We start from the raw sequence: 16,877 nt of genomic DNA, 5'->3' as shown, positions 1-16,877 counted from the left end.
CAATTAAGAGCTATAACTGCTATTCAACTTTCTATTTTGTTTAATCTCAACTATTACTGCAATTTGTTCTTTGGCTCTGATATACAAACTTATTCTGGTCACATGCACTTTTAAAAGCAGCCAAAACAGTCTTCTTAGTTAGCTTACTGCTGTGTCACTTCTCATTCTGCAACCTTCCTGTTTACCATATGAACCATGGCAAGATCTTACAAAGAACAACATACTCCTAGCCTTGCTTATTCATTAATACTTATCCAAGTGTTGAGTCCTACTTCTAAGCAGCATAAAATATCTGTACTCCATTTTTATCTACTTCTAATGCTACCAAATACATATTTCTCATGTTTTTTGGGGTTTTTTTGTTTCCTAAGGCCTCTCAAAATTATTTCTACAGAATAAACTAGTTTTTCATTGCTGACATATCCGACCAATAATAATCATGCAAATCATAAAAGCTACTTCTTTATTACAGATTATAAAAGGGACACCTAGCGTTTACTTTTTCTTACAAAACTCATTGTTATTTAAAGTAATGATCTGTAACTAACCAGAACTTCCGCAAAAACATCTAAGTTGGGCATAATCACACACACAAAAAAATCATTAATATGCACAAAACTAATCTCATAGCTCCTCTTAGTATAAGCGTACATAAATTTTATTTCTATGGTACTATTAAGAAGTTATTGAAAGCTTTTTACAGATAGCAAATTTTACACCTGGCCTAGATAACAAAGGTCACAAGCCCGAATGAAAATTAGTTACATGACTAAACAATGGAAGTCCTAAAGGGCTTTACCCCAGATACGTTCTGTAAGTAGTGCTATAGTTGGATTCATATTTCAGCCAAATTAACTATAGCTACAGCTTTGACTATTAGCCAGTGGCTTGGCTTTGAAAGCCTGATGTGTCATGGGCAAAGGTATTTTAATTGCTTATAGATTCAGATAAACATTTTACAGCTCAGCAAGTGGAAGGGGAAAAAAGAGTAGGAAAAAAAAGGTCAATTACCCTCTGTATGTACATTTGGTTAGTAGTAAGTTTCTCCAAGTACCGGCAGTAGTCTGCAAAATGGTATCAATCTCAGCAACACACAGAGTGATGGCTCCTTACCATTTCCCCCACTCACAGGAAATTTTTCCATCAGGCTTCATTACTTAAGATGCCATTGGAACTATGTCCATTTCCAAGTTCACAGACTGTGAGTACTCAATTGAAGTTATACTACTTGATAAATTCCTTTGCTTTTCCATAGAACAAATTCAGATAGTTGAATCCTCAATGTTATTTCAAAATAACTGCCTTGTTACCAGTCAGAAACAAAGGAAAGACTGAAACAAATCAGATTCAGAGCACCACATACTTTCTTAACTAAGCCCTTCAGGCCTGATAGCAGCATGATGGCATCCATTAAGAACTCTATAAATTATTACTACAAAGAGTATCTAGGAGCATAGTTTAATATCTCAATTTTCCTCTGGTGTTCATTGCAGTAGTGATCTAAACAAGAGGTCTAGTCAAACAAAACCCAAAATTATGTCAATGTGGCTGATACACATCACATCCAGTAGCCTCTCCATGCCCCAGAGTGACAGAAACACCACCTGCAGCAGCAAGGCAGCCCAGATATTTCAGGTGATTGCAAGACCAAGCATTCAGCACCCTACAGAACTCACAAAATTTTCCTCTCTTAAAAAGCAGCACTTACAGTCTGAAACTTCACTAATGAATAATTCAAATATGGATATTATGAGATCAAGTATCATAAGCATTACAGCAAAAAGGCATTTATCAGCCGTTTTGAGTTAATGTTGAGTCAAGCTAGAAGGTCAAGAGTCCCAAGAGTCCTACTGGGCTCAAACAGGTACTGAGGTTTCAAGTTAGACAGCCGAGGCTGTTACCATCTCCAGGTACTCATTCCACTTCTCTCCTTAAGACAATGCCCTCCAAGGGACAGAATATTTTATCTGTTCACTTGTTTCTCAATTTCTGGCTAATGCTACACAGTAAGCCAAAAAAAGCCTGATTAAATACCTCTAGACCTTCAATGCTCAAGTCCTCAAGATTGAACAGAAAACCTCAACTGTACTAAAATAAGCCTGTGATTAACTAAGAGAGCATAAAGGGCTGGGGAAAAGGGTAAACGACAACAATTATAAGAACCTCAACTGGAAAGTCATCCAATATTCACTGTAAATCAGAAGAATGTGTAATTTCAAGCAAGCCATCAATCCCATGACACCCAGATACTGTGAAGATATTTACCTCCAGTCTGCTTTCAATATACTATTTATGCAGAAAAGTTGGGAGCTTAACTAGGTGAGTTTTACTGCTTAGTACAGAAATCAAAAGTGCATTCGCCTGACAAGAAAAATATGAAGTTATAGAAAAGCAAAAACTGGAAATCAATTTAGACATGAATACATGCACTATTTTTTATATTTAAAGTTGACATTGTTTTTTTTTTCTCTTTCTCAGCAAAGAGGCTGAAGATCTGAAATGTTGCCTCAAAGTAACTGAGGCATTTCTACAAATCTATACTTTTCAAACCATATACCTTCGGACACACAACTTAGTTACTGTGACAGCATCTTATCTAACCCATTCCAACATAAATATTCTCTACTTCCTGTTCAGTTGCTGCATCTTATGTTTTCCTTGCAACAGTCAGTTTGATCAACAATACAATTTCAAAGTCCAAAGTTATGTGGAATCAGAATGACTACACGGATATCCTGCTTTAAGTCACAGTTTTAAGCTCATGAAAACCCTCCATAGCTCTACAGCAAGTGCCCAGCAGTATTTTAGGTACCGGACACAATGCACCTGAATAGTCATTGTTTTAAAAAATACGATTTTTTTAAAAGCAGCTTCTTTTCCAATGGAAGTGGTTATCTTTTGAAGCTTTCAAACAAGTTCTTTAATACAGCTAAGTAGTTTTAGTACAGTTTTATGTTACATGCAAGAAAGTATTCTGAAATCGAACTTACTGATATAGAAATAGGAAAATATGCGGTATTTGAGTACACGAACCTGCTGTTTAGGCTAAGAAAGTACAGACTAAACCAATGCAGGCCTAGCACTGATATGAGCCTTCCTACAACTTCGTCCAACACTGCTTTGTTGTACTGCTGGTGCACCTGGGGTCCGTCCCAGCCTTGTCGAGCAATGGAACTTTTACCCCCCAGGCCCCGCGGCTGCTTCTTTGCAGCCGGTTCCCCCTGAAGCGTACGAGTCGGCTGCAGGGCAGGAGGAGCCCCGCCGGCCCCCGGGAGCTCCAATATGCCGGTGGACAGCGAGGCGGAGAAAGACGGCGCCCACACCGGTGCCCGAGGCGGTTTCGGAGCCACCCAGCGCGCCCGGCTTCGAAGGGAGCGAGGCCGGGCCCTGCGCTCAGGGCCGGCAGCCCCGCCGGACCGGGCCGGCCGAGGGGCCGCTGCCGCCGCCGTTCATCGCTCCCCGCCCGGCGCTGCGGGCGAGCCGGGCGGGCAGCGAGGCCTGCGAGGGCCGCCCCCCTCCCAACGCCGGGACGGGGCAGTGGAGCGGGATGAAACTTCCGCAGCCTCAACTTCCCAGCGCCCGGCCGGGCTGTCCTCACACGCCCCCGTCCGCCCCGGGCCCCGACCCGCCGCGCCCTGGTGGGGCGGCTGGGGGTGCCCCAGTCCCCTCGCCCCCCGGTCGGGACTTACCACGCATTTCTTGCCGAGGAAGCCGAAGAGGCTCTCGTTCTCCTGCGGGGTGAGCAGCAGCGAGCCCACGTTGGTGACCCGCCGCGGGGGCTGCTGCTGCGGGGCGCCGCTCATGGCCGGGGCCGGCCCGGCGCTGCCCTCGCCGCCCTGCGACCGATGGCGCCCGCGGCCCCTTCCTCCCCTTCCTCCGCCGCCGCCGGGGCCTCACAGCAGCCGCATCGCGGAGCCTCCCTCACGGGGCCGGGCAAGGAGGGAGGAGAAGAGGGGCGGCGGGGAGGGTGCCGGGGAGGTGGGCAGCCGTGAAACGGGGTGTCGGGAAGCGGTACAGCCCCGCCGGAGCCGCTCCGCGCCGGGGCCGATCCCGATCGCTCCCGCCCCTAAACTTCCAACTCCGGCCCGGCCCCGGCGGCCGCGCGATCCAACATGGCAGCGGGGGCGGGCGAGACCACGGCGCGCGGCAGCCAAGGGGGAGCCCGGCGAGCGCGCGCCCGCCGCGACCATGCGCCGTGCGGGGGGAAGGAGAGGGCGTCGCCTTCCGCGCCCGCCCCCTCGGTACCTGCCGGGCCGGGCTGTGCTGGGCACGGGGGGGGGGCGGGGGCGAGAGGAGGAGGAGGGTGATCAGAGCACGAAGAAGAAGACAAGAAGACGAAAAGGAGGAGCGATCGCCGCCGTAGGGACGCCGCCGCTGTCCCGCAGCCGTGGGAACCTCCGGGGCGCCGTGAGGGGCAGTGCCGCCCGGTGCTCCGGACTGAGGTCATGGGGAGCCCGGGGTCGTGGGGGGATCGCCCGGAGCGCGAAGGGGCCCGGCCAACATCGCATGAACGCGAGTATCCGGGCCGCCCGCGGGGATGCGGGAACCAGCGTGTGCTGGAAGCCCTTCAGCTGTGAGTGGAAGCCGGTGTAATATGTAACCCAAAAGTCTTTTCTCGTTCTGTGGCAGAAGGGAAGCTTGTTGCCCGCGCAGTTCGCCCAGCCGGGGTGTCACTGTGCGCAACCAGCGGGGAGGCCGGGCGGGGGTGTCACCCACGCTGCCTGCCATAGTCTGAGGTGAATAGTAGGTATTTCACTCTCTCCAGGCGCCAGCTGCTGAGGAGAAATCACGTATACAATCAACAGCCTTTGTCAGCCAGATTTCTCTTCCGCCTGCTTCTTTCCATGTGACAGCAACCAGCTGCGATGAAGGTTGAAGACATTTCTAAAACCAAAGACCCAAAGCACTGGTGCTTATGCTCAGCTTTCAGCTGCACAAAAGAAATGTTCATGTTTCTCACGTGCAAAGGTGAAAAAGAGATAACAAAGTAAGCACCTTGCTAGTTTACTGTGGTTTTAGGTGAAGAGCATGTCTCATCCACTGGTAATTGTGTGGAAGGTGCTAGGTGGAAGGTGGAAGGTCCCACACTATCATTTACTGTACATTGTAAAGAACTGAAGAAGTACAAGAGGAAACGAACCAGGGAAGACAGGAGAAAAACCTGGGAATACAAGTGTTTATATGATGCTGTACTGATTTAGTATCTTCCAAAATATCAGGTGGGGACAAGATGGCAACGCCTTCTGCTCTACTCACAGGCCATTTTGCCTATACTTAAGAGCTTGTAACTGTGTCTAAAAGTGTAAGGAAGGGAGAATACGGAAGAAAATCCTGATTTTACACCATAAAAATAGTTTTAAATGCATGCATATACAAGACTCCTCAATCGGCAAATCTCTCAGAAGTGACTTGAGTCTTACTGTAAAGGAAAACCAGTAGGAACCAAGTGCTTCCAAAGTCCTTCTCAGCAATCCTAGGTTCTTCAGTTTTACACACTTTCTGTAAAGTACACACTTTCTTTGTAAGTATGTGTGTATTTTAGTGGAATGGGAAATGCTTAAACTATAGAATACTGGCAGCATTTCTCTCCTTGCAAACATATGTAAAAAGATAAAACACTTGGAAGCACTTTACAAGATGGCATTTTGTGCGATTTTTGGTGGGTTTTATTTTTTGAGGTTTGTTTGTATGTTTTTGGGTTTTTTTTTTTTATTTTATAGACCAGACAGTTATTGTATCCTGAAGCCATCTTGGGGAAATTTACGTGCCTCCCTTGTGTAAATAACAAGAAATATAGTACATGTCCAATGGCTATATGCTGGTACTGTCCTCATGTTCTAATCACTTGTATTCCTTGATTATTTTTTCTTTATAAAAACATTTGATGTTTGTTCCTGTGTAGATCTCGCCATACTACCTGGGTGTTACAGGTGATGCATTTTGCTTCATACTGCTCTTTTCAGTCCAGCTGGCTGGTGGATATTCTTAAGGGCCTTTTAACCTTCAGGCTCTATTGTTAGGATTTTGTTTGCTTTTTTAATAAAGGGAGGCAGGAAAGGGAAGAAAAGAGGTCTATTTTCAGTGCCTGTGTTTCATTAATTATTCAAAAGCTGTTTCTGTTTTTATACCATGGCTAAGCAGTGAGTCCTGAAGGGAAGGGGAAATACCAATATCTGTCAATACATCCAAGGGATACACTGAAAAATATTTTTGCCTTCTATATGTTTGCAGTAATTTCAGCGAAAACCTGCTGTTTCTGCATAAAACATCCAATTTGAAGCAAAGTTCTCTCAAGGAAAGCCACCAAGTAGAGTTACCTGTCTGTATTTTGAAGATGTAGGAGTGCTCTTGCTGACTTAGGGCAATTGCTGTTTATTGGAGGCTGTGTTCTGAATTTCTCACTGCAATCCTTAGGGTTCAAATTGTGTTACCCATTGCTGATGTTTATGAGCTTCTTGGGAAGCTGCTCTTCCATATTTTTTCCATTTCAGGATGCCAGCTAATAGCACTAAGGTACTGAAATACATTGGAAATTGCATGTGTATCAATATAAGTAAGTGTCGTGATTTTAAAGATCTATATTATAAATACTTATTTAATAAATAGATTTTATTATCCTTATCAGAGTTACCTTTGACAGAAAATTGAATTTTGTCTTTAAATGTGAACCTCTACAGTAATAGTTCATACTTTGAGTTTCACAGTTTAAATATTCACACAATTTCAGAAGTAACATTCTACAATTGAAAATGGAATAAGAATGTGAGGAAAACTTTCTACCTAACGTTCATTTTTCTAGCGCTATGAATCATACCTTAAATATTTTATTAATGATTGAACTATATAAGTGAAAAAAAAATAGTTATCCAAGGATTCATTATTTTTTTAGTATCATCACTGCATTTCCCAATGATCTTGTCACAGTCCTGGTTTTAGGTCACGGTTTGGTTTTCTGGTTTTCCATAAAATGAAGAGATAGTTGATTACACCAAAGAAGAAGCAAGGGTAACAGAGAATATGCCTTTCCATGGGGAAAAAAAAAATTCCTACCATCTCTTCCATCTCATGTTATTTGCAGTGACAAGTGGAACAGTCTGGGACAAGTGCAAATCTCACTGTAGTGACCACAAGAGCATGGCTGGGGGAGATCAGGAGTGAGAGCATATGATTACTGTGACCACACAGGAGGGGTATGTCAACAGGGCAGACTGGGAATGAACAAAAGTGAAGCAGGCTGCCTTTCCCTCAGTACCCTTTTTGGTTGGGCCTGTAGAAAACACCAGTCTGCTCAATGCAAAACCGCTTGTGGTAACTGAAAATGAGGAACTGTTTTTGTGGTTGGAAGTGGGTTTGCAGCTGTGAAGACACAAATTCCCTTTTTTGAGTAAATCATATTTTTCTCAACAGAGACCCTGTTGAAGAGGATTGATTTGCGCTGTTACTGAATTGATGTCAGATAACGTATTAGTTATTTGACTGATAACAGCCTTATTCACTTTCACTCTGTGTTCTGAACTTCAAAAGCTGAGGAATCGCAGCCCTGAGAGGTACCCCCTGGAGGTGACTGAATCATCTATTAAGTTAGGGTTCATTTTTGACTCAGTCACAGTATTTCCTTTCTCAGAAATTTTGCATTATCTGTTTGAGGTGAGGAATAGTCTAGAAGAAAGAGGATCAAACCTATGGTGTTTTATTTTCTCTATACTGAATTGGTATGCTGTAGGTTTCAATAAAAAAATGACACGATTTAGCAACAAATGTTGCCAAAGACAACGATTGAGTTTTATTTTAATTGGTCAGTAAAGCCTCTGCTGATTCCATGTGGAAGTGTGTCAGTGGAAGCAGCCTCCCCCTTGGTGGGCAGTCTGTGCAGCGGAGTGTCCTTGCCGCAAGAGTGAGCAGGCTGCAGCCTGAGAACCAGTGCTGTGGTACAATAAGTTCTTTCATTTCTTGCACGAATCCTGTCTTAGGTGCCAGCTTTTCTCTTCCTGTAGTGCCCATTGTATATGTAATTTGTATCTTTTCTAGCTCTCATTTTTGATATCAGACAACTTACTTGAACAAAAGCAATTTGTGCCCTTCCAGTTTACTCAACAAAGGATAAGGTTGGTTTTACTTTGGATATAGAATTGTACTTTCAAGTTATGGGGATATCTAAATCTTTTCAAGAGCTCTTCAGCAGTTTTTTTTTTTTGCCTAAAGCATCAGACTATATTGCTCTCCTTTTCAAGACTCTGGGGAAGATGGACCAAAAACATACTGGAATTTGAGGTGTCCTCTCTCTCCTTTTACTTACTGATTGTTGCCTGCAGCAACAGTTCTATAGCTGCTCTGTAAATCAGAGGAAAACATTTTTCTTTCCCCAGCCCAGGTAGCATCTGGCTTTGTGTTCGAGCTCATTGGCACAGGGTTTGTTGAAACGCTCTTCTTATTCTCTTTGCTTGGTCTATAGCTCAGCAAAGGTATGACTTCTTGAATTTTACTCTCAGCCATAACCAGCAATAACCATGAGTGGAGTAAATAAGTTAATCCTGCTTTATTTGCAGGTATTAATGGGAATATTTATTCCTTCCTGTAAGTTTCCTGACAATTTTTGAATTCAATGTAATTAAATTCCCCTTTAGCCATTAGTCAGCCACCATGGAGCTCAAGAACTTCACCAGTTAAAAAAAGCAAGAAAGAAACATGTTCTTTCCTTACTGTGATCTGCAAATCTGTTGTTAGAGCACATTTTCTTAACAACAAAAATCTTGCTCTGGCTTTGAAACGTCAGTTCTTATTTGCAGCGTGACTGACCTCCCACCCTGATCAGCATGGTTCTGACCAGGAAGCCTCATCTTTACTGAGAGGAGGGAAGCACAGGCAAGTGCATGGAAAACCCACTCTTTTTACTGTAAGTGCTAAGAACAATGTACTTGCCCTCTAAAATCTGCCTTCAGGTCAATAGTTTACTCCCAACAGGTCAATAAACAACTGGAAAATATGTAATGCAACTCAGCAACAATTGCTTTTTGGATCCTGATGGATGACTTAGTAACTTTTATACAGTTTTTATTTCTTTTATTTTTTAAATTTTCTTCTTTTCTTTAGTTCTTTATCTGGCACATAACAACATTAAGGAATAGGCATGAGCTACTTTGTTGAGTTTGTGCTGCAGCTCAGACCAGCAGATCCTTGCTGCAGCCCTGTGGTGTGTCAGGGCTGGCCATGTCCTGGCAGTCCTGCTCTGCTGCTGCTGCTCTTCGAAAGGTCAAAGACTGAGATTCTGTCAAAGGGCAGATTTGGGTCCAGACATGGGGTTTCTCTGTTGCATCATACTGTCTCTGATACTTGAATTGTTTTGCTTACATGTTGGTTTTGCCAGTCAATGCAAATATTTGGGGAGGAGGGGGAAAAGAGAGAGCAGTCTTTATGCATCAGTGTTCTTGCAGGTGTATGGCTCCACCTCATAAAGCAAGATTGAGAACATGCATATCTTGATCAGCCTGATTTTTGTGTTTGGGGAGGTTACTTATATAAGCTGCAGGCCAACTAGAGCAACTGGTACAGTGAATTATGGGGAAAAGGGATTATACTTTAAAAATCTAAAAGCTTTAAATGTATATTGTAGGAGTTTTAATATATGTAAATAAAACAAAATTGAACATGCTTCAAACTGGTTTGAGAAGATGGATGAAAACTATCAATTTTTTTTTCAAAACTACTATGTTACTTAGTGCATATGATCCATCAATAAGAAAATCTGTAGTTTGTGCAGTTGTTTCACTTCTGAGAGAATTAAGTCTAAAAGTACTTTTTTGGTTTTGATTGTGTTCTAGTAAGTAAATACAGTTAAATTTCCTTAAAGACCTTAGGAATATCTGGAATTTAATACAGACAGCCAGGTTATTTTAATTGGTACATTCCTGGCTCCCCTATTATTATTTTCAATTAAGGACTCTTCCCATGGTGTGTTAGGATGGCACATACAAATTATGTCAGTGCTTTATGTGGATATCTACTTGGCTCATGCTCACCACTCTTCCTGAAGAAGTTGTCCAATAAGAAAATACCTACCTGACATTTTATAACTAAAATGCTGGTATATGTGTAGCATAGCACTTCTTGAAGCCCTGTATTGTTTTGGTGCCCAGCTGCCTTTTAAGTACATATGAGAGCCCAGTGGCTGATCTGGGGAGGAGCTGTTAAACTTGGAGAACATCCACAGCAGTCCCCCTCCTAAAACTAACCAGCCTTTAGTAAATATGAAATAAATACTTATTTAATAAATAAAATTAATAAAACATCCCGAAGTAGTGAAATTTAGTTCAGTTTCTATACTTCATGACAAATAAATTTTGGAAGATGTGGAACTTTTTTATTCATTGATATTGTCATTCTTCAAGTCTATCATTACATGTGTTAAATATATATATTTATGACATTATATATATATGACAGCTTCAGACCTACCATTTTGAAATGTAGATTTGGTTTTGTTGTGTTTGTTGCTACAGTATAACATGTAACACTGACCTGTTTTGTCCGGTTAGCTTTCTTGACCTTGATTTTTCTCATGTCTATTTAAAAGATGAAACCCAGCACTTTTATTTAAAATACTGTCCCAATAACTAAAGTACAACAAATTGCTGTTCTATAACTAGAAAAGCTACAGCACAGCTAATAAGGTTTTCTGAGAACATACTTGCTACTGCTGTAGCAGCTCTTTCACAGAGGTCGTGGCGGGGAGCCAGAGGAGGTTGGTAGACAGCTAGGCAACCAGAAAAGAACAAGTTTGTCAGCATGTATAGCTGATTAACGTGAGGATAATTTTCCATAAGCATAGCCTGCAGTGCTTGCTTAAGGTGGGGGGGGGTTAATTTTTCACTAAACTTCCTAAAAGCTAAGCCATTTTTAACTGTAGTAGAAAGTAACTTGTTCAATTCAAATGGAATAAGGCTCCATAAGAGTTTTATATTATTTTAATTCTGCCTACACATTGCGTTAGGCTGAGGTGTATTTCATATATAGGCAATATAAGGTTATTCCCATAAAGATACATTATGACAATTATTTTTGATGGGTGATTTTATTTCTACTAGTTCGAGTGATCAGAACAAGAAAACATGAGAAACATTTAGTGGCAGAAGAGGCAGCCTTTAGCTATGTTCTCCTGCTTGTGAATGCCATCTAGATTGCCAGTATGTAATAGGAAATAAATTAACTTGCTTTTCTAGGTTGCTTGTGGTTATACATGTTACATAAGTTTGTGGGAATATGAATGATCTAAGTTTTATGGTGTTCTGTAACCCAGAATCTCTGTGGAAGTATGACTGAATCATAGTTCCAATCTCCAGAGCAGGTTTAGGTGTATTCAACTGCTGCACTGAATCTATACTTCTCCTTTCTCTGGCTCTCTCCAGGTGCAAGGTCAAGGATGAAAAGAGAATATTTCCCAGGCCTGCGTCATGCAGAGACTTCCTTCACACTGAAATAACCCAGTGTTTGTCTAAGGAATGGTATAAAGCAGATGGACTAAAATAAATGCACAAACTCTAAACTTTCAAAAGAGAAGACAGAAATCAATTCATATTTATACTGTTGGGTTTTTAAAAAAATAACTAATAACTTACTCAGTTCTTAATACTGTTCTCGAATATACTGTAGATTTGCCGATATAACCATGTATGGTTTATTTCAAATGTGATACAACCCCTAACCTGCATTCTGCTTAATTTTGCAGTATGAGCTGTCTTTATCCATTATTTATTGTGTTCAAATATGATGAGGATCAAAATATTAGACAGAAAGAGCACAATGGCATTGAGAATGAGTTGTAAAAATGAGATGAAACTGAGTAGAAAAACAGCAGTGCTAAAGTGTCTGAATTTAGAATGACTGAAGGGGAGATCCAGGAGCGTTTGGAGTTGCCCTGGCAATGTGGCCTTGGAAAGGTGCATGCAGGTCCCTGGGCCTTCTGGTGAGAGATTCCTGCTAAAGCCAGGGAAGCACTAGTGTCATTATGCAAGGCCCTAAAGCACCTTATTAGGAATAATGTGTGTGATTCTCTTGGTCCATTTTCTAGAAGTGAATTTAGATTGGAACAGGTTCAGAGAACAGATAGCATATGTCTGTGAGAATAGGAAAGAGGAGATGAGGTATGGCAAAACAAAATGACATAAGATGAAGGAAAAGATATAAAAGTTATAAGTATAGTATACTTCCTGATCAATGAATAGGTATAATTTCTGTTCACTTGATATAACTCCTGTTCCTATATGTAATTTCTTAACAATCAACACTGGCTGTACTGTGATTTTTCAGTTTTTTATGAGCAACAGGGAGGAAATGCTTTTTTTTTTTTTAATAATTTTGCATACATTTAAATAAAAGATGATGCTAGTTCCAGAAAAGTGTTTAGAAATTAATAACAGATACATTTCTAGAGAAATGTACAGATTCCTAATTCTGAGGACAGTCTATAACGTGTCTCCAGCCAAATTAAGTGGAGACAAAAAGATTTTCCTGCTTTAAAGCTTGAGCTCAAGACAAAGTGATTCTATACAGTGTTGCTTTTAATACCAAAGGACAGGACTCAGTTCAGAAAATCCCTTTAGTTTTTCTGTTCATCTTTGTCTTTTAGATATCTTGCCATCTAAAAAGTAATAATAAACCAAATCACTGTTATGGAAAGAATTTAAAATCCTTCTGTCTGAAGTTTTCTGAGACTAATAATGATTTGGGGGTCTGTTGAAGAACAGTAGCTTCTAAACAAATCTGTCAAATATTAATTTAAGTCTCTGTTTAGTCTACAGCAGTGAAATTGCTTTGAATAGAAAATACATGATAAAATATGTGTAATGGATCTTGTCAAAAAGCTTTTTCATTCTATTTCACATTTTCCAATAACAGACGATCTCCACTGCATTTAATAAAGAGTAATAAAACTTCTGAAGCCAGAACTGATTGCTGGTTAATTTAAAAGAAAGGGAAGTTTATTACCTCTCTTTGCAGTATATTGCTCATTCTCTGAATCTAGAAGTCACTGGTTAAATAAAGTCTCTCTGGGAGGAATTTTCCACTGTGAGTCATAAGCATTGGATTGACAACCTTTATAGAAATTTAAATGCAATCCTTTTAAACAATACACTTCAATAAATGCTGAGGGATAAATTTCTTTCACTGAGTGGGGGGGCACTAAGGTGCAGTATCTGAGAGAATGGCTTAGAGAGTTTATGTAGCTATGAGAAGCCATCAGGTTGGGATCTGCCTGGCTGGAACACATACAGTGTCCCATCAGGAGAACAGGATATCTAATGGTTCAGAGCCCATCAGCCAGCAACAATTATCTAAATGGTGTTTGCCTACAGGAATAAAGCAACAGCCACATAAATAAAAAATAGTTGGGTTTCTTTCAATATCACATTAGGGATGGATATTGCTCTTGCAAACATCACTTGAAACAAGTATTTCAGTAAAATAAAAATAACTATCACAATACTTTCTGATCTGCATTTTGAATGCAGAAAATTTAGAAAAAAAAAAAAAAAAGTCCTCTAAACTTATTTTGTGGTTTCTTCAACTTTGTCTCCCATAAATATTAGTTTGGCTTAATTTTGAGTTTTCCCGTATAAACTGGGTAACCATAAGTGAAAAATTTAAATGTGTGCAAAATTATTAAAATTTCAAACATCACTCCTGTCACGAAAACAATAAGGCATAGGGGAAATTACTGTTTCCCATATTTACAATAACTGGCAAATGTAATGCCAGTCAACCCACTTGGCATGCTGAGCATACACATGAAGGAGAAGACTAGAGAGATCATAGGTGATGCTGTAATGATGCACAGGAAGAATGCTGAGAAGAGGATACATGAAGATGCTGAACAGCTTTCTGGAACAATAGAGAAATCAACCCCAGCAGGTATTTTGGGAATGCATAACATCCCTGTTTTGATTGAATCCAAGCACTCATAAATGCCAGTGTGTGGCCACAGTTTTGTGAAGCTGCTCTAGTTGCTGGACTGGGCTCATGGTGATGTTTTTAAACATGGATGCTTCTTGGTGGCGGCAATTCTCAGAGCAGTTCTCAAAGTCTTCACAGCTACATGAGCTTAAAAAACACCACTCCCAATATAATCCCTTCTGATATCAGGTCAGACACGTGGTGCTATGCAAGTTATTTCTTGTTTTCACCCTTCTGCTATCACAACCTCTAGATCACTTAAGATCTGGCACTGGTGGTATCTTCCTGGGGAAGGACATGGCAAGGTGATTGCAAGCTACATGTGAACACAAACCCCATGCAGCTTGGCACTGTGCTTCTCAGAAGACAGGAGTGCCAGAAGAAATGCAGTGAGGCCCTGCTACTGTTCAAGAGTGTTGCTAATAACATTTTCTGTCTTGTAGCAATAATTTCTGTCAACATCTACATGTTGCTTCTTGTTTGTTAAAACAAGTTATTATTTATTTCTAGTGATCAGCTGCTCTAACTTTCTCTTCTCCCTCAAAAACAGCTACTAATAAAACATCAAAGTTTGTGCTTTGCTCTACATATGTTTTTTTCTTGGTAAAACTGATTAGCTAAAGTTATGCCAAAAGTTTGAACAAGCAAATGAACAAAACCTAGTAAAGAATCTACAGAAGTGAGTTGTGTTACCACACATTCTTTTGAGTCAGCAATGTGAGATTTAAAGTATTTGGAAACAAAACAATCCATTAACCAATGTAGTCCATAAAATTAATCAGCCATAATATACTCCCTAAGATTAGCAGTGATTTCCCACCAGCCATAACCTCTCTCCCTCCAGCAAAACAGGCACTTTACATGTCTGTATCACTCCATGTCCCATGCCAGCCCACAATCCAGAGAGCAGCACAGCTATTTACAGTTGGTTTCATTAAAATTGCCATGTATTGCAGAGATTGGAGCATTTGTGCATGTATATGTATGTATGTATTATATGTATATATGTATGTATCATTTGTACAAATACAATCACTGATTTGTTTTGTCCTGCATTTCTGTTCCAACAAGGATGCATCCTGTCCACTTGGGTAAAGGAAAACTCTCATGAGAGAAGAACCATTTACTTTCAACAATCTTGTAGAGCATCACTTGTCTTTGGCCTTTCCAATACATTTTATACTGGAACATCTGCAGCAGCAAAGGCTGTGACTGAACTTTTAATGTGGCTTTACTGTCTGGATGAGGTTTTATAGCCCGGGGCCTCAGGACAGGCAGGATTTCCAAGATGCAATTTATTGGAAAGCTTTGAATAGCTCTGCTTCTTCACATTGATTTTTGAAATCACTACTGGTCATGCAAGGTTATTTGAATCCAAAGTCATGTGGAAAACCTCCCACTCTACCTGATGTGAGTTTTGTAAGCAGTTGGCCTATAAATGTCTCTTCCTATGGTAAACATTTACAGTGAATCAAAGAGATCCACTCTAGTGGGTGCATGTTCATTTCAACAGGTGTATGAGACTTCAAAGGCACTGCAAATATGACTGGTTCTCCAGTGTGTAGCCTTGCCTGCAGTGAGGTAGTTGATATTTTTACTAAGAAAAGGTGTGGGAATATTTCCAGACCTGAAAACAGCCATGGCTCAGTACACAGCTCTTTCTTTTCAGCCACTGCTGACTTAAAATTCTAAATCATTCTATGAAATCTCTTTTTAGTTTGTTATCAAGAAGACTTATGCCTCTCCTGACTTTAATGGCAGACAGTGAAGGTTCAGAGACTTGATAATCAGTATTAAGATTTTTAAAATATATTATTATTATTAAATGATGAAATTTCAAATTATTCTGCTTTGTGCCATATTTTTATCATAATGTTAACAAAATCTTTCTTGATTGATAAATATTGCTGCAAATAAATCTGGATAAATCTTCTGATGGCTTCCCTTTCATAATAATATGTTTTTTTCCAGTGTCTAGTGATCTCTCACTTTGCCCCAACAAAAATACTGGAAAAGAGGAACTGTAATAAAGTATTGTTATTCTAGTAGAGATACATCAAGGGAGTGCAGAGAGCATGGCAATTAGCATGGCAATCAGTATGCCAACTGATGGTGGCAATGCTTTCTGCAATTACAAACCTGGTTCTGGGTTCTCTCAGACTCTCAAAATTCTGTTCAAATTGATGAGGCAAAGTTTAATGTTCAGAGGATTTTCCACTGAAATTATGCCCTTGTCTTAATTCTGTGAGGATGGGATGCCAATGGCAGGAGCAGAGATTTGGGGAAAGGCATCACACTTGCTGTCAGGCCCAGGATACTGCAGGAGCAGTTTCTAATCTTGATGACATTTTCTATCAAAGAAGCACAGCAGGAGATAAAAAGGTGGGTGGAGTGGCTGGCATTTAGATAAGCCAGAATGCTTCTAACATCAAAAGAGTTTCAATTCAGTAACTGGCCAAAGGGTCAACCAGATTCTTGCCTTGCCTAAGGCAGTATTTCCATAATGGTTTTGGTCTGTGCAATTGCTTCCATACAAACATGGAGCCAGGGAGCCTAGGCAAACTCCTTAATTCTTACAGGGCTTTGTGTTGGGTTAGGAATTGTCATTTCCTTAAACATTGGACATGTGATTACACATTTTATCTTCCCAAGTAATGTTTATTGTGCAGTTCTGGTATCTTTTCTCATTGGTTAAATAATAAGGCTGATTTGCGATACACACTTTTTATCTGTGTTGTCTACTTTCTAGGTAATTAAGGTCTTGCTAAATAGGTTTTTGTGGAAGCATTTTCTTACCATTTGCCTTTACAACTTTATACATATCTACATGTATATCTTTATATCTATATTTAAATCTCTTTATATTTTTCCTACCTTATTTTGGAGTGGTGTTACTGTATTTCAGTGATTAAAAAGAGCAATTATTGTTA

General features: G+C 40.6%; 1 protein-coding gene and 2 long non-coding RNA genes across 8 annotated transcripts in view; 2 read left to right on the top strand and 1 right to left on the bottom strand.

Annotated features, from left to right (window-relative positions):
• WASL (WASP like actin nucleation promoting factor) overlaps positions 1 to 4,193 on the bottom strand; it is a 56,660-nt gene extending 52,467 nt beyond the window's left edge. For 4 of the 6 annotated variants that reach the window (XM_086886969.1, XM_086886971.1, XM_086886968.1 and 1 more), the window contains exon 1: positions 3,690 to 4,193. In XM_086886969.1, coding sequence (XP_086743095.1) covers positions 3,690 to 3,803 — 114 coding nt within the window. In that variant the 5' untranslated portion in view covers positions 3,804 to 4,193. Of the gene's footprint in view, positions 1 to 3,033; positions 3,156 to 3,689 lie in introns of those variants that run through there. The other 2 variants (XM_086886972.1, XM_086886973.1) reach the window with 1 other exon arrangement.
• LOC147653473 (uncharacterized) lies at positions 4,185 to 7,774 on the top strand. Its single transcript, XR_015286233.1, has 2 exons — positions 4,185 to 4,573; positions 4,766 to 7,774. It is a non-coding gene; the product is annotated as an uncharacterized LOC147653473 (long non-coding RNA).
• Positions 7,775 to 8,786: 1,012 nt separating this feature from the next.
• Positions 8,787 to 13,465, top strand: LOC147653472 (uncharacterized). Its single transcript, XR_015286234.1, has 2 exons — positions 8,787 to 8,893; positions 11,403 to 13,465. It is a non-coding gene; the product is annotated as an uncharacterized LOC147653472 (long non-coding RNA).
• Positions 13,466 to 16,877: the final 3,412 nt, after the last annotated feature.

The sequence above is a fragment of the Cyanistes caeruleus genome, chromosome 4, assembly GCF_971803275.1.
Source record: "Cyanistes caeruleus chromosome 4, bCyaCae1.hap1.1, whole genome shotgun sequence".
NCBI lineage: Eukaryota > Metazoa > Chordata > Aves > Passeriformes > Paridae > Cyanistes > Cyanistes caeruleus.
This window is presented reverse-complemented; position numbering and strand designations above follow the sequence as displayed.